Source organism: Monodelphis domestica, chromosome 1 (genome assembly GCF_027887165.1).
Source record: "Monodelphis domestica isolate mMonDom1 chromosome 1, mMonDom1.pri, whole genome shotgun sequence".
Lineage (NCBI taxonomy): Eukaryota > Metazoa > Chordata > Mammalia > Didelphimorphia > Didelphidae > Monodelphis > Monodelphis domestica.
Window position 1 is genome coordinate 464310022 of NC_077227.1, and position 21484 is coordinate 464331505.

Consider the following 21484-nt stretch of genomic DNA (forward strand, 5'->3'; position numbering starts at 1 on the left):
CTCCTAGTTCTGCTCCTCTCACTCTGCATCAATCCCTGGAGATCATTCCAGTTCACATGGAATTCCTCCAGTTAGTTCATTATTCCTTTGAGCACAATAGTATTCCATCACCAACATATACCACAATCTGTTCATTCATTCCCCAATTGAAGGGCATCCCCTCATTTTCCAATTTTTTGCCACTACAAAGAACGCAGCTATGAATATTTTTGTACGAGTCTTTTTCCTTAGTATCTCTTTGGGGTACAAATCCAGCAGTGCTATGGCTGGGTCAAAGGGCAGACAGTCTTTTCTTGCCCATTGGGCATAGTTCCAAATTGCCTTCAAGAATGGTTGGATCAATTCTTTTGTTTTTAACTCTATAGGTATCTTTCTTTTGTTTGAGTCCCACCCCACCTATCCAATCCCAATTCCCCAGGTTAATTTATTTCCTTACCTGGGCCTTTTGGGTTGATTGTATTTGTTTTGTGTGTGTGTGTGTGTGTGTGTGTGTGTGTGTGTGTGTGTGTTTCTGTTGTTAGAATGTCTGAAAAGCAAATAATCTGCACAGGTCTGTTTTTGGGAGGAATGCTTCAAATGCTTCTAATAGCCTTATTCTTTCTGTGAGTAGCTTTAAGGAGTAGACAGGTTGCCTTCTCTAGCTACAATTTATAGAAATGGAAGAGAATTAGGTAGAGTGAGCCAGATGGTTGTAATGAGGAAGACAGAAGTTGGAAAAAATTGCTGGTTGAAAGAAGTCCCAAGAGCAGTCTTGTTAAATGCTTTACAGAAAGTTTCAAAATAAACAAAAAAACCCTCTTGAAACAACTACACTCCAGAAAACCAGGAGCTGACATGAATTCACTGAAGAAATTTTATTGCCTGCCTGGTTCTGGACCCCCTTCAAACTAGAAAAAGGAAACACATGATTACTAAATCCAAGATAAGGAAAGGAAAGAAGACCCATCTTGGCAGATCTAATAGAGACTGAGGGGTAGATTGGGGATCAAATGAAATTGATTGGTACACACTACACTTAGGGTCACAAGAGCTAGGTTTATAGCTCAGTTTTCAAGCTAACAAACTGATCCTGGGCAAATTACCAAATCTTTCCATGCCTTAGTTTCTGGGATTGTGAGGAAGGTGTTTTATAAATCTTTGTGATTTTAAAAGTCCTTTCATGTACATTATCTCATTTGTTTCTCCCAACTGCATCTCTCCTTTTTATAAAGGAGGAAACTGAAAGGATGTGACCTCTTGAAGGTCACATGACTAGCCTGAGGTGGAGCTAGAATCAGAGCTGTTGCCCAAATTATCACAAAATGGAAAAGGGAGAGTATTACAGGAATGAAAAACTCTTCCAAAGCAGCTACACTACGGCTACAACTAAGCGAGTATGAAGATTGGACCTCAAGCATGTAGGGTGATGGATCTGGAAGAGACAAGAACCCACTGCCAGTTTTGAAATAGAATTTTAGTTTGAATTGTTGCAGATTATAGGGAATGAGGTCAGTCTAGTTGTGCCTATTGGAATGTGTGTTGGCTTGACTACAGCATTTTTCACTCAAAGAGAGATTGAAGAAGGCTTGCAAAGCAAATACTGGACTTGAGAGAGGAAGTGATTAAGGCATGAAGAGAAACAGGAGAAGCAAAGTCAGCCTAGACAGATTTCTGTGGTGGTTAGGATAAGATGGAGACTCAACCAAAAAGGAAGATGTGGGGATGAAGTTTGAATTATGACTCAAAGGTTTTTCCCCTTTAGACTAAAGACCTATGTTTGGGTTAAAGAGCAAATGTGGATTACTTTTTTAAAGATAGAGCAAAGGAAGCAGCTGGGTGACTCAGTATTTTGAGAGTCAAGGACTAGAGACAGGAAGTCCTGAACTAAAATCTGGCATCAGATACTTCCTGGCTGTGTGACCCTGAACAAGTCACTTAACTCCCATTGCCTAGTTCTTACCATTTTTCTATCTTGGAACTAATACAAAGTATTAATTCTAAGATGGAAGGCAAGGGTTTAAGAAAAAAAAAGAGCAAAATTGGTATGTTAGACTTTAGAATTTTCAATGGGAAGGATCTGATTATACAGTTCCATATTGTAACAGGTTTTTTCAATACGTCATGCATGTGTCCAAATATTTCCTTAGTTCCTCTTATAGATAATAATACTTACAAAACACAGATTCATTTCCTCATCTATCAAATATATTTCTGGTTTATGTGTATAAACTTCCTAGTCCCATTTAAATGGTAGAGAAGTGTATGCTAAGCACATTGCTATAACAATCTTGGGGGCCCATGCCACAGAGGGCTGTATTATTAGGAGATCTTCTAGATAACCCTTAGGTGTTATATAAAAGTACTCATATTATTGAGGTCTAGAAGGTTGTGGTGAAAGAGGATCTGGGTTTAAATCCCAGGTCTGCTACTTCCTAACTTTTTTTTTCTTTAAAAACCCTTACCTTCTGTCTTGAATTGATATTAAGGATTCGTTCCATGGCTGAAAAGCAGTAAAGGCTAGGCAATGGGGTTAATTGGGGTGACTTGTCCAGGGTCACAGAGCTGGGAAGTATTTGAAAACAGATTTGAATCCAGGACCTTTTGTTTCTAGCTCTGGCTTTCTATCCACTGAGTCACCTTGCTGCCACTCTCAGTCACTTTCTGCAGGTTTGAAGGTTTAATAATAACTGAAATAAAGTCATTGATGAGTTGAGAGTTCACCACATGGTTATAAAGAACAACAATTCTTAATTCCATTTTAGGTAAAAGAAAGCCAAGGCTGACTGCAGTGAGGTGACTTGGCCCAAGTCACAAAGTCATTGAACTGGAATTTTTACCAAGGCCTTCTGATGACAAGTTCATTTGCTTTTTCCACCACAGCAACTTATGGAAACAATATGGTTGGTGGAACATGAGGACAGTGAGTTATTTGACTGTGGTGGGTCTAACTGTGCAAATTTGGTATAAGATATATCTGGGAAAAAATTTTGGGTGCTTTTCAGTTGCAGTCTAAGGCATCCTAGAATATATTTTGAACTAAAAGTGTCCCTTCTTGTTTCAAAGTTCCTGATTATCCTTAAGCTACATGCTATATTTGTTAGAAATTAAGATGTCCCTTAATGTCCCCAAAAATTTTAGATTTAACTGTCTCTCCTGTACCAAGGAAACTAGGTAAATTGACACTGTGCAGATTAACCTAGAAGATGGAATTTGAAAGGAAGTTAAGTGGTATAGTGGATTTGAAGTTAGAAGACTTGGATATAAATTTATGTGACTTTAAGCAAGTCTTTTAATTTTGGGCCTCAGTTTCTTCATCTAGATGAAAGAGTCTATATGACCAAATGCCTTTCCTACTATAAATCTTGGGATGTGTCTGTGCTTAGAATTGAAGGTTATTTTGCTTCTTCCCCAAATCTCCATGTAAACTTCTTGAGAATATCATAGAATTTTAGAGTTTGGAGGAGTTTTTCAAGTTGGAAGGGACTTCAAGAGATCCATTTAGATTAACCCACTCTTTTTACAAATGGGGAACCGGGCTTAAGAAAAAAGTGACATTTAATAGCCATTTGCAAGTGCCTACTATTGTGTCTGCCCCTCACATTCTACTAAAAGAAGACAATTCATACATGGATACATATTATATCTATTCAAAAATAATTACAAAGTAATTTTTTTGGATAGGAGCAGTAAAGCCTGGGGAGATCAGGAAAAGTCCTGTGCTTGAACTGAGCCTTAAAGTGAGGTAAAAACTCCCAAGAGGTGGAGAGGAAAGAGTATTCCAGGTAGGGAAAATAATAGCTTGTGCAAAGGCCTATACAGACCATCTCTCCAATGGATATAATCAAAAGGTCTGGATTTCTGAGATAGGTGCCTGGCCTTTTGAACATACTAAAAGTAAGGGATGAATCCCTTATCCCAAATTGTCTCCCACTTCTCTCCCTTCCAATATGCACAAGGTCATAAAGTAATTAGGTTACTTTGCTGTCTCAATTATCTTCCACAGCTTCTGACATGACTTCTTATACAAAGGTGCTCATATTTGCTGAATGACGATCCTAATATCTGTGAATAAGGAAGCAAAATTCCAATACATTATGCCTATGTTATATAGTGGTAGTCTCTTGGTGATCGAGAATGACTATTGTCTTTGTGCAGTTTCATCTACGGTGTACCCTCATGTGGCTTTGGAGTCCAAAGGCTGAGGCTCAGGGTTTGTGGCACATGGGGCATGGGACGCCAGTTGTTATGGGAGGTGCGGTTGTGGCCTGGTGTCGGCGTTCACGTGCAGAGGCAAGACATTGACGTCGCTCATCTTCAAAGGTGGTGGCGGCATGATGAATGTGGGTTCACCAGCTGCTTCTGTCAGAGGCAGCAAGTTCTAGTTGCTTTGGTGTAATGCCAGCCCACTTCAAGTTGGACTTTAGCTGATCCTTGAATCTTTTCTTTGGTTGGCCTTGTTTCCTGAGTCCAGCTGACAGTTCACCATAGAATACCTGTCTTGGTATTCGCTGTGGGTCCATGCGGATGACGTGTCCAGACCATCGTAGCTGGGTTTTGAGGACCATTACTTCGATGGTGGAGTTGGCTCTGTCGAGGACTTCCTGGTTGGTGATTTGGTCCTGCCATCGGATCCTCATGATTGACCGGAGGGAGCGTTGGTGGAATTGCTCCAGCTGTTTCATGTGCTTCCGGTACAGTGTCCATGTTTCACAACCGTAAAGGAGCGAGCTGAGGACCACTGCATTATACACTTTGAGCTTCGTCGCAGCGCTTACACCTCTGTGTTGGAGGACTTTGCAGCACAGCCGCCCGAGTGCCTGGCTGGCCTTTTGGATCCTGGCATTAATCTCGTGGTCTAGGGACCTGTTGTTGGCGATGGTGCTGCCCAGGTACTTGAAAGTGTTGATGTTAGAAAGCTGCGTGCCGTCGATTGTAATGCACGGCTGGTTAGTTGGCCTCCCTGGTGCAGGTTGGAACAGCACCTCTGTTTTGCTGAGGCTGATAGTCAGGCCAAACAGTTTTGTTGCTGTAGAGAACCTGTCCACAATGGTTTGGAGATGATTTTCTTGGTGGGCCATGAGAGCACAGTCATCTGCAAAGAGAGCTTCCAGGATGAGTCTCTCTGTTGTCTTTGTTTTTGCAGTCAGGCACCGAAGGTCGAATAGTGAGCCATCCAGTTGGTATTTGATGCAGACGCCCAGGTCTAGATCCATCACAGTATGTCATAATACTTGGGTGAAAAATAGGTTGAATAGCACCGGAGCAAGGACACAGCCTTGTTTCACGCCATTGGAGATGTTGAAGCGATCGGAAGTCTCTCCACCAGATAGGACTTCCCCAGTCATGTCGACATGAAAGAGCTGGATCAGTTTGACGAATTTTGCTGGGCAACCGAGCTTGCTGAGGATCACCCACAATGCATCCCTGTTCACTGTGTTGAACGCCTTTGTCAGGTCTATGAAGACAATGTAGAGACTCAGGTTCTGCTCAAGGCATTTTTCCTGCATTTGCCTCACTGTGAAGACCATGTCGATGGTGCTGCGATCTGGTCGGAAGCCACATTGTGATTCAGGCAGGTTCTGCTCTGAAACAGATGACAGGAGTCTGTTGAGCATAACACGGGCGAGGATCTTTCCAGCAGTGGAGAGTAGTGAGATGCCTCTGTAGTTGGCACAGGCTGCTCGTGAGCCTTTGTTCTTGTATAGGGCTATGATGGAGGCATTTCTGAGTTCTGGGGGCATGTCTTCCTCTTCCCATATGCTGGTCAGCACTATGTGGAATGCCTGGAGTGCCTTTCCATTTAAGGCCTTGTACACCTCGGTTGGGATCCCGTCTTTACCGGGTGCCTTGCCTGCACTCATTTGTTTAATGGCTTTTTGGACTTCCTCTATTGAAAGAGGGACGTCAAGTTGTTCAATGGAGCGGTTTTGGGGGATCTGGTCAAGGGCGCTTTGGTCGACTGAAGAGGGTCGGTTGAGAAGCTGACTGAAGTGTTCTTTCCACCTGTTGCTTTTGCCTTTTTTATCTTTTATGAGAGTGTCACCGTCAGAGGATAGCAAGGGAGTGGTGGTGGGTTTTAATGGCCCATAGACAGTCTTGAGGGCACTGAAAAATTGTTTGTAGTTTTTCATACCAGCAAACCGCTGGATTTCTTCTGCCTTTTTTCCCCACCATCGGTCTTGCATCTTCCTGATCTCATGCTGCGCCGTGGCTTGGAGAGACTTGAATCTGTCCTTTTTAGGAGCAGAGTTTGGGTTATTTTGCCACTCCATAAAGGCTTTGTTCTTCTTGCTCAATAGGTCTTCAATAGCAGTGTTGTTCTCATTAAACCAGTCCTGGTGGTTTCGTTGTTTCCTTCACTGCGTCTCTGAACTGGTTCCATTTCTCGGTTGAGCTCCCTGTGAGTGGTCCCTTGGCAGACAGCTTGTTGTCCAGGCAGGACTGGAATGTTTGCAAATACGATGGATCTCTAAGACGACTATCGTTGTAAAATGCGCGAACTGTCTGGGCGCGTTTTGGATGGCAAGGTGCAATGTGCATTTGAAGAGTCACTCTAACCAATCGGTGGTCTGTCCAGCATTCAGCTCCTCTCATGGCTCTGGTGATCTTTACATCCTGGATGTCTCGCCAGCGTACAATGATGTAGTCAATGAGATGCCACTGTTTTGATCTTGGGTGCATCCATGCTGTTTTATATTTGTTCTCCATTCTGAACACAGTGTTCGTGATGGTGAGTTCGAACTCTGAGCATTTGCTGAGTAGCAGAAGGTTGTTGTTGTTCATTTTGCCCATGCTGTGTTTGCCGAGCACTCCTTTCCATCTTTCATGGTCCTGGCAAACGTGGGTGTTGAAGTCTCCCAGTAGTATCAGCTTGTCATTTGTGGGCACTGAGTGCAGGACGGCACTCAGGTCAGAGTAGAACTGCTCAATGGTCTCCTCTGTGCTGGTCAGTGTTGGGGCATATGTGCTGATGATTGTGGCATACCGGTCTTTGCTGAGAGGCAAACGGATCTTCATGAGCCTCTCGCTGATGCCCACAGGCAAGTCTGGCAGCTGTTTGAGCAAACTGGTCTTGATGGCCAGGCCAACACTGTGGATTCTGTCTTCATTTGAGGCTCTACCTTTCCAGAAGAAGGAGTATCTAGTGGTGGGTTTGCTGAGTGATCCCTCTTCTGGTAAGCGTGTTTCACTAAAGGCTGCGATGTCAACGTTATATCACACCAGTTCTTTACCGATTAGAGCTGTTCTTCTCTCAGGTCTTGGGGTATTCTCTCTATCAAGTAATGTCCTGATGTTCCATGCTCCTAGTAGGAGTTTCTTTGTATTTTTTCTTTGATTTCGACCGCTTAAAGGGGATGATCCGCAAGCCGCGGTGTGCTGACCGGGTGTTTGTAGGGCAGGCAATGTTTGGGACACCTTTTCTAGTCCCCTCCCTTGATTAGGGTGAGCAGTGCTGTCCTAGAGAGGGCTGCTTAGTCGTCCAGGATGCTGACGAACGTCCCTGCTGCCCACAGGGCCGAGCGACCACTGGTCCGTGGGCCACCTACGTGCAGGATCGGGACTACAACTGTCAGTGGTCACCTCCACCTGTTGAGTCGTCACTCCCCCATCGCCGCAGGTCTTGAAGAGGGTGGACGGGGTTAGGATAGATGAGTGTGCACAAAGATACTTGTGCGTGAAAGAGATTTAAGTGGTGCTCAGGGAGGGGTAGTATCTCTGGTAAGGAGGGGTTGTCATGCCCTCCTAGGGCAGCTCTCCAGCCTCTGACCCCCACCCAGCTCTCACTTGTGGCTCCCAGTAGCTGCTAGCATGCGGCAGCGGCCACACCCTGGGCAACAGCTTCGACAGGCCGGCCAAACCTTGTGAGGGTAGCCATCTGGTCGTCAACCCCTGGTGAACCAGGGCCTTGTTCACCCAGCATGTGAAGACTGCTTTGGCTGAACAGACGGAAAAAAAACCAATAAGAAGGTTCAACGGCTGAGATGGCAACGCAGCAAAGCACTGTGGAGTGCTTAGGGCGTTTTTTGGAGCACAAAGGACAACACAGCCATCCAATGCACCTGAGGAAGTCTCCAGGTGTAACTACTTTTCGAACCACTGGACCCAGGCTTCCAACGGGGAGAGAGTGGGACTGTCACTGTGCATTGGCTTTTCCTGTGTTATATATTTAGCCAACAAACATCACATATTAGATTTCCCAGTTATATTTTTCCTTCCATTGCTCCAGTGCTTTAACTCTCAAGAATTCAATAAAGGCTAGAAAGACCCTACTAAATGGCTGGCGGGAATGGGGGTGGGGCGCAATGGGGTGGGTACAGGTGGATCCCCTAAAGGTATCTCAGGGAAGAAATCCTATTCCAGCTCTGGGAAAATCCTTTCCGTAATTTATGTATCGCTCTGGATCTCCGCCTACTAGAGCACTGTCGCAGGGAAGACCAGTGCCTGCTCTCCAAGGAGCCTGGGAACCCGTAGAATGCCTGGAGGGAGGGACAGAAGAACCGGTGGGAAGACGAGGGCATAAAGTCTCAGAGTGGCCGAAAGGACGGGAGTAAGTGAACAACTACAACTCCCAGAAACCTTCAGGATTCTACTCAAGAAGATTGGCTAACAATTTCAGAATTAAGAGGAACATAAGCCAAAGGAGGAGAATGCTTTGTCTTCCCCGCCCCCGATTTCTCCGAGACCAATGAAAACAGTTGGGCGTTTCTTTCTTGTTTGAAAAATAGAAAAATTAAGAAAAGGGCTTCTTTTAAATTGTTCCTGTCTAGGCTCATCGAGGTGCCAGGATTGGGACAGGAAAACAAAGCTGACTCCTAAAAAGTAGACCGTCTTGCAAAGAAATAAACAAAAAAAACCTTCCATTCGTCGCATGCCTCTCTCCTCCTCCTCTCGACTCCGCCTTCTCCTCCCACGGCTTCCGCTACGTCCCATACGTGTAGTCGGCAGGCGGGGCCGGGGGAGGGGCGGAGCGCCGGGAGCTCGGGGCGGGGCTCTGCCTCGTTGTGGAGCGGGTTGTAATCCATCATGGCGGCTGAGGGGGTCATTTTCTTTTCCTGAGCAGCAGCGCCGGAGCCGGTGGCCCTGTACCCGCAGCTAAGGCGCCCCCCTCCCTCCGGCCTCCGCCTCTGCTGCCTGTCGCCCCAGCTGGGAGGGGGAGAGACAGAAAGAGAGGCAGGGAGAAGGGGAGGCAGGTTGGCAGGGAAGGGAGCGGGAGGACGCTCGGGAGCTCTGGGGGATGTGACTAGCTGACCATTGGCTTGGGTGGGAGACCCGAAGGAGGAAGGACCGCTGGACTGGGGGCGACGGGTGTCTCCGGGCCGAGCTCCTTTCCCCCACTCCTCCAGGACTGGGTAGCGCCCCCCCCCCCCCCGCCCCACGGGCATCTCGGTGACTTCCTCTTGACCCCTTTGGGTAGTTGGGGCTCTCCAGCCGGGTTGTGCTCCTATCCTGGTGTCCGGAGTTCCTCTGCCGATCCCCTCCCTGTGGGAGACTGTCTTGAGCGAGAGAATCAGCTTCCTTCCTTCTCCTGCTGACCCGTCCTCTGCATCTTAATATTGCCCCGTTTCCACTCCTTTTCTTCAAAGGGGTCCCATCTCTGCCGCTCGCTTCTCCTCCCCCCCCCCCCCCCCCCACCTTCTCCTATTCCCATCTCCAAAAGGCTGCCAAGTTTTCCCTTCTGCCTCAGGTTCAGCTTCTTCCCGGTGCCACCCATTCAAACTCTTCCTCATTCACTTGCTTCTCTTCCATCCCCCCACCTCTCCAACCTTGCCAACCTCTAATGCCCTGAGTTTTTTTTCAATGTCACCAAAGGCCTTATTAGGCTCTCGCCAGCCCCAAACATTAATGCAAAGGAAAAGTCTGGGTTGGTTCCATAGGCCCTTTAAAAAAGCTGACTTGAAATTGCTGGCAGTGCATTTCTCGAGTGACTGCTAGTGTAAATCTATTTGTGAAGTCTGGTTGACTGCTCAGTTTTCCGGAGAGAAGTAGCCAGATTGGCAGGAAATTTGTAGAAGATGAAGAAACCAAGATAGGGTTTGTGTGACTTCCACAGGAGAAGTTTCAGAGAAGTATCCAGATCCTTCTGTCAAAGACCATTCCTGATTTTTTCTGATAAAGATCCAGAAACATCAACACTTTGCCTTTAGAAATCTAATATGATAATGGGATACTTGTCCCTTTTAGACCTAAGTAGTACTCTATTCAAATACCTGACTCTCAAGAGGGATGCAAAAATTACAGTGGGAGAACAGCATTCTTTGTGAATATTTTTTAAAATGGCTTCATTTTTGGAAAGAAACTAATTCCATTCAATAAGTAAAAGACATTCAAATCAAAGAACTTGACATTTTGATAACAATACAGTTGTATTGGGCAAACTGATAATCTGTAAAATTGGAGCTTCTGTTTACTCAAGTGGACTTTTTAAGTTTTGGGAGAATTCTTTCGTGATTAACTTTTAAGTGATTTATCTGGAATGTAAATGTGAAACCAAATTATAATACTGTCATTCTAAGCTATTGGACCATTCTGGAAGATCTAGAACCCTCTTCTGGAAAGGGTTGGCTATTTTTCCTTTATGGGGCAACAGCCTGGAAAAGTCCTTGGGGACCAGAGAAGGCCAAGTTTGCCTGCCCTGCACTTTATCAAAGGAGCAGGGAAAAAGGAATCATCAAGGCATGGGGGCCCACACTGCAATGTTTTCGTGGAACATGGTAAGTGCTTTTCAATATTAACTCAAAATTAATGTTTATCATATAGACTTTACTGGGATGCTAGAATTAAGGAACAACAGATTTTTCTGATTCAAATTTCACATTTAAAAATTTAGAAAACTGATTTATATATTCCTCTTGGTAGGTTTTTCTTAGATTCACATTGTATTAGAAAAAGTTTCTTTATGATTTGATGTTATACAAAATCTCAGTTTAGTTTATTTCCTTCCTAGTTCTTCTGATAACTTGCTGTGTCACCTTGGGCCATTCATTTCCTCAATTCTGAGCCCCAATTTCTGAATGTAAAATGAGATTTTTGGTTGGGGTAGCTAGGTGGCTCACTGGACAGAAAGCCAGACCTGGAGATGGGAAGTCCTGGTCCAAAACTGTCCTCATACACTTTCAAGCTGTGTGACCTTAGGCAAGTCACTTCAACCTCAGTAGTTTAGCCCTTAAGGCTCTTCTGCTTTGGAACCATTAAAATACTAATTTTAAGACAGAAGATAAGGGTTTAAAAAATGACACAATTGGAATTAAATAATTGCTAAGGCCCAGTCTATCACTAATAATTCAACAATTTTTTTAAAAATTTCAATTTTATTTTGTCAATGTAGAACAATATTCTTTGGTTACAAGAATCATATTCTTTCCCTTCCTCCCCTCCACCCACCCTTCCCGTAGCTGACATGCAATTCCACTGGGTATTACATGTGTCCTTGATCAGAACCTATTTCCATGTTGTTAATGTTTGCACTAGGATGTTCATTTAGAGTCTACATCTCCAATCATATCCCCTCAACCCATGTAATCAAGCAGTTGTTTTTCTTCTGTGTTTCTACCCACAGTTTTTCCTCTGAATGTGAATAGTGTTCTTTCTCTTAAATCCCTCCAGTTGTTCAGGATCACTGCATTGCCACTAATGGAGAAGTCTATTATATTCGATTGTACCACAGTGTATCAGTCTCTGTGTACAATGTTCTCCTGGTTCTGCCCCTCTCACTCCGCATCACTTCCTGGAGGTTGTTCCAGTTCACATGGAATTTCTCCAGTTTATTATTCCTTTGAGCACAACAGTATTCCATTCCAACATATACCACAATTCGTTCAGCCATTCCCCAATTGAAGGACATCCCCTCATTTTCCAATTTTTTGCTACCACAAAGAGTGCAGCTATGAATAATTTAACAATTTGATTATAATTGAACACATACTTTACACAAATGTGACTTGCATATAGTGAGGACTTTTTAAATGTTGGTTGAATGAACAAGCATAAATTCTTTTATCCACCATGAACATTAATAATTTTCTAATAATGTTTTTCTGATCCTCAGTGTGTTAGAAATTACATTTATGAAAAGAAATGTTGTCATTAAAATATTTAGTGTATTATCATTTTGGTGTCTTATTGTCTTTGTGTGCTAATAGCTTGCTTTTAGTAACTCTTTTAGGTTGTTAAAGCAAACAACCAACTAAAACTGATAGCTGTCTCCCAACACGAACAGCCATTGACTTATGAACTCAGGGTCCAGTTCATAGTTCTCTTATGAGGAATAGTATTTGTGAGGTCTTGTGACCTGATGACAGACTTATCCTGTTAAAATATTTAATTATGTTGGGCCCTCATCATCAAATTCATAAAGTATGCAAGCTATATATACTTGTAAAATTCAATTAAGAATCCAAGTTACTAAATAGGAGTAATAACTTCAGTGCTATGAAGTTTTTTAAATTGATACTGTGCTTGACAATTGAAATGTAGATGAATGAATTTGTTAGTATTTCCCAAGTGGGTGTTTAGTCCAAGGACCTTTTTAACTAAGATGTATTGAAGGTGAAGAAAAACAAATGAAAATTAATCTTATGAGTGCTTTAAATTTTTTAGCAGCATGAAGTGGTGCAAGACTATTAAAATTGGAGTTTGAAGACTGATTCCAGCTGTGCCACCTAAAACCCATGTGATCTTGTTAAAGTCACTTAAACTCCTCAAGTTTCTCATCTGTGTTATTAAGGGGTTCAACTAAATGACTTCTGAGGGCCCATTCAACTTCAAATCAGTGGTTTTTGATAGAACTAGAAACTCAAATTTTAATTCTTCTTAAGTTTCTTGAAAGAACTCTGAAATCAAATTACATTTTAGTCCAGTCTGATAGGTAAATTTTGTGATTTTTAAAATGATCCCATTATGATTTCTCTTTTCTTTCACCCTGTTTCCCCTCCTTCCTTTTAAAAGTTCATTTTAAAATGCATTGGTAAGGGGTAGCTAGGTGGCTCAGTGGATTGAAAGCCAGGCCTAGAGATGGGAGATCCTGGGTTCAAATCTAGCCCGAGATACTTCCTAAATATATGACTCTGGGTAAGTCACTTGATTGTAAGTCACTGTTGATTCTAAAACAGAAAGTAAGGGTTTAAGAAAAAAATAAATAACAAATGATATTTTAGTTGACTGATCACTCTGTTATAGCAAATTTTCTTTTTTTAAATGAATTTTCTTTTTTTAATCATCAAAATCATCCTTTCCTCACCTCCCCTTTCCCAATTTGAGAAAGAAAAATAACTAAGAAAAACAACTTGACTGTACTTGTTATAAAACTGTAATAAAGCAAAACACTTCCCACTTCAGTCTGCACTATGAATCCATCACTTCTCTTTTAGGAAGTGGAGAGTATGTTTTCATCAACAGTTCTCTGTAATTATAATTAGTCATTCTGGTGATCAAAGTTCTCAAGTCTTTCAGTTGTTTGTCCTTAGGTTACTGTTATTGTTGTCATTGTTCTGTTCACTCACTTCTTTGAATTTTACCTGGCTTTCCAGGCTTTTATGAAACTATTTCCAGTCATTTCTTATAGTACAATAGTATTCTCTCCTATTTATATACCTTAACTTGTATATCCACTTCCCATTTTGTGGGCATCCTCTCGATATCAAATTCTTTGCAACGTCAAAAAACAGCTACAAATATTTTCGTACATCTTTAGAGTATGTTTTGCTTAGGACTTTTCTTTCCCCTAATATGTACATTCTCTCTTATTCTCCCCACTCCTTTTTCGCCTTTCCCCTTTTGAATGAAGTCTATTTTAATACCCAACTCTGTGCATCAGTCAATCAATAAGTAAGCATTTGTTAAGTACTTACTATAAATGCATAAATCTAGCACAAGGCAATGTGCTAAGTGTTGAGGACACACAGAAAATGTACTGTTTCCTCCTCTGAATAGTTCAGAGAAGTGTGAGAATCAAGTATGTACTTCATCCCTCATCCTTTCCACCTTGTTTGTAGTCTTCTACTTGTGTACCCTTTTGTCATTGATGTTGTTCTGTTGTTATTCAGCTGTTTTTGTTGTGACCCACTCTTTGTGCCCCCATTTGGTGTTTCTTTGGCAAAGATGCTGGAATGGTTTGCCATTTCCTTTTCAGCCTCCTTTCACACATGAGGAAACTGAGACCAACAGCATTGAGGGAATTGTCCAGAGACATACAGCTTGTAACTGTCTGAGGCCAGATATGAGTTTATAAAGATGAGTCTTCTAGAAGACTCTAGACCCTGTACTCTATCCACTGCACTATTTAGATGCCCTCTGCTTGTAGGATTATATAAGGTTACTATAATAGGGGGAAAATTGGAAAAGAAATGAAAACTATGGAAGAAAGAATTGGAAAGAGAATTAATAGCTTGACACAAGAGGTAGAAAACATTACCCAAGCAACAAACTTCCTGAAAATTTGAATTTACCAAATAGAAGATGATGCCACACAAAACTTCTATTCTTTACCCAATTAGTATATTCTCCCCACTACTGGTACCCCCTCTAACTCCATTATAGTAACCTATATTGATTCTAAGTCAGAAGAGCAGTAAGACCTACACAAAAAATAAGTGACTTGCCCAGGGTCACACAAGCTAGGATATGTCTGACATCAGATTTGAATCCTTGACCTCCTGTCTCTAGGCCTGGCTTTCATCCACTGAGTCACCTTAACCTAGATGCCCCCCTCCTTCTTTTAAGATCACTAAAACATAGCAAGCTATTCCAAGGCTCTCTTTATTTTTTAATTTATTTTATTTATAGTCTCTAATTAGACTCCCTCTATGATGCCTGATGAGAGGATTGTGAGGGGAAATACATATATCTTTTATTTCAACTTAAGCAATGAAAATTATCACATTTCTGGATTAACTGAAAATGATTTTTATATGGAATACTTTATAGACATCTCAAACTGCACATGTCTAAAAAAGAACTAATTTTCTTTCCTCCAAACCTAACTTTCCAAATTTTCACTCTTCTGTTCAGGCCACCACCATTCTTCTTGTCACCCATTTTGCATTCTTGGTATCATCATCCTTAACTCTCCATTTGTAGTATTTTGTCAATTGCCAAAACTTGTTTCTGTCTCCACAATATGTTTTACATCTCTTTCCTAAATTGTCAAGCACTTATTTTTTCTCTATCCTATCCCTCCATCTCCCTCCCCCACCCCAAAAGAAAAACAAAATCTTTGCAGTGAATAATCATAGTTAAGCAAAACAGATTCTCACATTGGACATGTTTAAATACATGTATCTTATTCTGCATATTAGTATATCACCTCTCTTTCAGGTAGGTAGATGAAGTCTTCATCAATTCCTCTGGAATTGCCATTGATTATTGTGTCAATTAGAATTCTTAAGTCTTTCAAAAAGTGTTCATTTTTTGCCATTCATAGTGGCTCATCCCTGTAGTCCTTGCTCTGTGTATATGTGTGTGTGTGTGTGTGTGTGTGTGTGTGTGTGTGTGTGTGTGTGAGACAGATTGGTGGATCTCTCGAATTTGAAAGCTCTGAGTTGGAACAGGACAAAGCTGATCAAGGGTTTATAGAAACTGACACCAACATAGTGAACTTCTGGAAGTGGAAGGCCATCAGGTTGCCAAAGGAGAAAGATACACCGACTTGGATCAGAAAAACAGCTGTTTAAAATCAGTGCCAAACACAGCAGGATTGGGATTGATAGCAGCATTGCCCATGAGTGATGGCTGCATTTTCAATCTGGTCAAGGTGGGGAACCTTGTCTTCCCTACCCAAAGGAAATACTAGTTTATTTTTTACAATTTCAGTATAGTATAAATTGTTTTGATTCAACTTTGCATCAGTTCATATAAATCTTTCCGGGTATTTCAGAAACCATCTTATTCCCCATTTCTTAATGTAGATAGTTTCCCAGTACATTCATGTACCATGATTTGTTCTGCTATTACTCAAATGATGGATTCCCCTCTCTTCCCTTAGTTTTCTTATATCTTCTTCATCCCACATACTTCTCTGCATATTCCATGATCCAGTGATATTGGCCTCCTTGCTGTTCCTCACATACTTTATCATGACTCTGCATTTTCAGTGGCTGTCCCTGAAGCCTAGAACTCTCCCCTTATGGCTCCCCTGGCTTTAGTCCCACCTTTTACAAGAAGCCTTTCCATTCTCTACTTAATGTCAGTGCCTTTCTTCTGAGATTAACTCCAATTTACCCTGTATGTATCTTTCTTATTTGCCTATTATCTCCTCCTTTAGACTATGAGCTTTTGAAGAATAGAGACTGTTTTTTGCCCTTTGTATCTCTAGAACTTAACAAAAAGTAGATATTTAATAGATGCTTCTTGACAGTTCCCTTCTCTTTACTCATATATTTTTGTGAATTCCTGGTTTAAGTTCTCATTACTTTCCTTTACTATTGTAATAACCTAATTAGTCTCCTTTGCCTCAAGTCTCTGCCTTTAGAATTCATTGTCTACATAGTTGCCAAAATGATTTTTCTAATGTCTTTGCAATATGCAGGATTGCTTAGCTGATTGGATAGTATTGAATTTATAATCAGGAAGATCCGAGTTCAAATAATGCCACAGATACTAGTAAGCTGTATAAACTTGGTCAAATCATTTAATCTTTCTCAGCTTCAGTTTCCTCACCTGAAAAGTGGGACAGCAGGTTTGTTGTGAAGGTCAAATTTATCAAAAAACATTTGGAAACTTTGGAATGCTTTATACATGTTAACTATTTTAAACTCAGTGACTCCCTATTATCTTGAGGATCAAATATGCATGTCTCTATTTGATATTTAGAGTCCTTTACAACTTGACCTTAACCATACTTTACATTCAACCTAGTCTGACTTTTCATTTTTCCTCATTCACAGCACTCTAGATTGTTCCTTTGCCTTTATTGTCTCTGTATGCTGCCTGTTCCCCATCTCTGCCACTTAGAATTCCTGATTTCCTTCAAGGTTCAGCTTAAGTGTTATCTTCTATATGAAGCCTTTTTTTGACCTCTATACCTTCTATGGCTTTCCCCCTATATTAACTTGTATCTCTTTTGTATATATATCTATATATAAGATCCTTGTAGGCAAGGGCTCTCATTTTTGCTTTTGGAAAATCCCAATGCTTATAGCATAATGCCTGCCTGACACATAGTTATTAGTATTAACTTGCTAATAAAATTTTATTTTGCTTAATAAATGTATTTGATTGGGGTCAACTAGTTGGCTTAGTAATAGAGAGCCAGGGCTGGAGACAGGAGGTCTTGGGTTTAAATATGGCCTCAGATACTTCCTACCTGTGTGACACTGTGTAAGTCACTTAATACCCATTGCCTATCCTTTACTTCTTTTCTGTTTTACAAACAATACATGATATTGACTCTTAAGATGGAAGTTAAGGATTCTTTAAAAATGTGCTCAATTGATAAGATAATAGTTTAAAAAATATATCTTCTATCTTAAAAAAGAAACTTTAGGTAAATATCCTGGGAACTTAGTAGAAAAGAAATCATTGTTCCTTTTAAAAATTCATTGTTAGGGGGCAGCTGTGTGGCTTAGTGGATTGAGAGTCAGGCCTAGAGACGGGAGGTCCTGGGTTCAAATGTGACTTCAGACACTTCCCAGCTGTGTGACCCTGGGCAAGTCACTTGACCCCCATTACCTAGCCCTTACCACTCTTCTGCCTTGGAGCCAATACACAGTATTGACTCCAAGACGGAGGGTAAGGGTTTAAAAAAATAAAATAAAAATAAATTAAAAAATCATTGTTAAATGATATTAAGTGCTAGTTTGCATAAGGAATTGATAAAATTAGGTTGGCATAGTAGAAAGCACACTTACTAATATAAAGCTGAATAAGTCAACCTTCTAATACAATGAAAAAGAACTCTAGATTTTGAGATTTTGAGCCTGGATTAAAGCCTAACTCTGCTGGGATTCTTGTTTGACCTTTCATAAAGTCACTTGACCTTTTTTTGAGACTAAATTTCTTATCTGTAAAATGAAGGAAATTGACTAAATGCTCTTTAATGGCCTTTAGAGATGCAACTCTTACAATCTATCAATTTTTCCAAACCTTGGAATATTGATGTAAACATTTAAAAATATAAGAAATGTGAAAGTTTGAAACCTGTTTAACAAGAAGTGGAATCAAGATGGTGGAGAAGGTACACAGACTCACCTGATCTCTACCAAATTACTCTCCAAGCAACTTTGATATTACACCTTAAAACAAAATTTGTAGTGGCAGAACTTACAAAAGGACATGATGAAACAATTTTTCTGCCCAAAACAATTTAAAAGGCTGGCATAAAAGATCTATAATTCTGGAGCCTAAGTGGAGTACAGAATAGCATGTTAAGGCAGGCCCCATCTTGGCAAGCCAACAGAGGTCTTGGGGGAGGCTGAATCATCAGTAAAGGCTTCTGGAGCTTTCAACCATAGATGGTAAGGTTTGGGGGCAGAGTTGGACAACTCAGAAAGAGATTATAGGGGTCCCTTTGCTGTCTCCGGGAATAAGACTCATACATTGCCCATATGCATATCCAGGTCTCAGTCCTAGTTTGAGATGCCAAGATGAGGAGGAGGAATAAACACCAGTGCTTGTGACCTTAGGGGGAAGAGGGAAATCTGGTCAAATAAGAGAGGTAGAAGAAAAATTGGTAAATGAAATGAGAATAATGGAGGGGGAAAAAGTCAACAGCTTGCTTAAGGAGGTACAAAAAATATTGAAGAAAATAATATCTTAAAAACATAATAAGTAGATAGGTTTACCAACTGGTAAAAGAGGCACAAAAATCTGTTGAAGAGAAGAACTTACTAAAAAGCAGAATTGGCCAAATGGAAAAAGATATGCAAAAATACACTGAATAGAACTTAAAAGGTAGAATTGGCCACATTAAAAAAAAAAGGTGCAAAAACTCAATGAGGAAAAGAACTTCTTAAAAACTTGAATTGATCAAATGAAAAGGGATGTACAAAAGCTCAGTGAATTAAAATGCCTTAAAAATTAGAATTGGGCAAATGGAAGCTAATAACTATAAACACTCAAATTCAAAAGAAAGAAAAATTTGAAGAAAATGCAAATTATCTCATTGGGAAAAACAACTGATCTGGAAAATAGGTACAGGAGAAACAATCTGAGAAATTATTAGACTCTGAAAGCTATGATAGAAAAAAGGGCCTGGATATCATCTTTCAATAAATTATCAAGGAAAACTGCCCCGATATTCTAAGAACCAGAAGGCAAAATAGAACATGAAAGAATCTATTAATTACCTCCTGAAAGAGATCTCAAAAGGAAAACTCCTCTCAAAAGGAAATCTCCCAGGAATATTATAACCAAATTCTGGAACTCCTAGGTCAAGGAGAAAATATTGCAAGCAGTCAAAAAGAAACAATTCAGCTATCATAGAGCCACAGTGAGGATAACACAAGATTTAGCAGCTTCTACTATTAAAGGATTTGTGGGGGGTGGTGCGAAAATGATGTTTCAGAAGGAGCTAGGCCTTCAACTGAATAACTTTGAAATGGGCATTCAGTGAAATAGAGGACTTTCAAACATTCCTGATGAAAATACAGAGCTGAATGAAAATTTTGACTCTCAAATACAGGTCTTGAGAAATATAAAAAAGACAACAGTCAAATGCTGGTACTTGTTTAACAACCATATTTACTCTCCCTATGAAGAACACATTTTTTAGTTCAGTCTGCATTATTAACATTTACCATCAATTCCTTAAGCATATATAATAAGTAAAATAATAAATCAAGGTTAGATTTGTAGCCTAGAAATATAACCATTGGCTCTCAAAAACTGCTTTGGCTCTATCTCAGTCCTGGTTATTTAACAATATTTGTTGTGTTTAAAACTAAAACATTTTTTAAAAAATCCATTAAAAATAACAATAACAAGCCCATTACATGTTAACATATTTTTGATGAAAAATAACTATGTCTTCCAAAATAAAAATTTAGTGAGAATCGTATTATTTTATATATTTTTGTGTATTTCTTTATATCTGCCTTTATAGAAGTTAGCTAGATTCCCATATCTGCTTCTGCATTCAGTCTCTTGCCATATGCTGTTTTGGTTGAAATGAAAATCCAGCCTCATATAGATACGGGGGGAATATTTTACTAGGCAAATACTGTCTTAGTATTATTTTGAATGTAATTTTGACTTTGGGGACTTGTTGAAAGGGATTTGAAGACCTCCAGAGATCTATGGACTACATAGTCTGAGAACTGCTTATAGTGAAGGGCAGATATTGATGATGGAAAAGAATTTATCAAAAAGAAAATTTGACTTAAATTAAGCAAAGCATTTCATCTGTGGAAAAATGAATGAAATTTAGGAAGACATAAAATTAGTTTTTTTTTAAAGTCGGTAATGCTTTTTAGTGAAAGGAAAAGGTCCATTAATACTGTTATTTTCCTCTATTGTCATACTCTTCTCTCTCTTTGGAATATTTAATATTTATACTTGCCTTTGCTTTTGTCATGGTGTTAATCTTGCGAGGAATGTTCTTTTCCCCCTTCTTTCTGAGTCTAGAGACTACTTATGCTTTAAGCATCAAGTTTTACCTCTTCCATAAAGCTTTTCCTGATTATTCTACCCCTGTCTGAATATTTTGACTTTGAGTTCTATGAGAACTTATCTATGTATCCAAATTTAGTACTAAATTATATCCTGACTTGTGTTCATTATTATTTCTAAGAGGCTGCCTCTTCAAATCAACTGTTTTTGGAGTGCAGGTACTACTGATAGAGCATACTTTATACTACTTTATCTTCTTTATTACCTAGTAAAGTACTGAATACATAGTAAGTCCTCAATGAGTACTTGGTATTCATTAAGACTGTCAAAAAATAATTTTCTATGGTTTTGCTTGTATTGATTGTATTGAGTATGTGCTTTTTCTTTTTCTCTAGACTTAAAAATTTCTTGCACCATTCTATAATGTATGGAAAACAGAAGAGAAGGAAACTGACCATATCTTCTAAATTGCATATTTACTGCCTGAGATGCCAAAGTGTAGACTTAAAAAAGGAAACAAAGTACTTACTGCTCTCAGAGTAAAATGACCACATGTATATGGCTGGCAGCACACTGGGGGGTACTTTGAGGTTGCCTAGGTCAATAGACTGAGAGTTCAATTGAATATTTATTGAGTACTACTGTATGACTTGGTAGGTTGGATACAGAGAAGTATAGAATCTATTCTTTCCTCCCATGGAGCCTATATTCTAGTTAGGAAGATGTACACAGATATATAATTAAAAAAAAACTCCTACTGATACAGGGCTAGATTTGGGGATAGAAGACCTGGTTTCAAAGCCTACCTCTACTATGTAATACCTATGTGTCTTCAGGCACGTCATTTGATCTCTCTAGGTTTTGGATACCTCTTGGGATCAGATGATCTCTGAAGCTTCTTCCAACTTTAAATAAAAAGTGCTATGTTCCTGTGATTTGGAGTTAGATGACCTGTGTTTGGATT

At 40.3% G+C, this 21484-nt stretch overlaps 2 protein-coding genes across 2 annotated transcripts in view; both read left to right on the forward strand.

The window, feature by feature from the left end:
• The first annotated feature begins 9777 nt into the window (after positions 1-9777).
• On the forward strand, positions 9778-9912 carry LOC130456462 (uncharacterized). The gene has a single exon (XM_056812568.1). The coding sequence runs from the start codon at positions 9778-9780 to the stop codon at positions 9910-9912; it is 135 nt and encodes a 44-aa protein (XP_056668546.1).
• Positions 9913-10550: 638 nt separating this feature from the next.
• The window catches only part of ABL1 (ABL proto-oncogene 1, non-receptor tyrosine kinase), a 232155-nt gene continuing 221221 nt past the window's right edge, over positions 10551-21484 (forward strand). Inside the window, exon 1 of the mRNA XM_003339625.4 lies at positions 10551-10691. Within this exon, the coding sequence (XP_003339673.1) occupies positions 10556-10691 (136 nt within the window). The 5' untranslated portion in view covers positions 10551-10555. The remainder of the gene's footprint in view (positions 10692-21484) is intronic.

Bases quoted from the DNA above. Each gene is read 5' to 3' on its own strand.
- LOC130456462 (XM_056812568.1), top strand. From the start codon at position 9,778: ATGTCACCAAAGGCCTTATTAGGCTCTCGCCAGCCCCAAACATTAATG.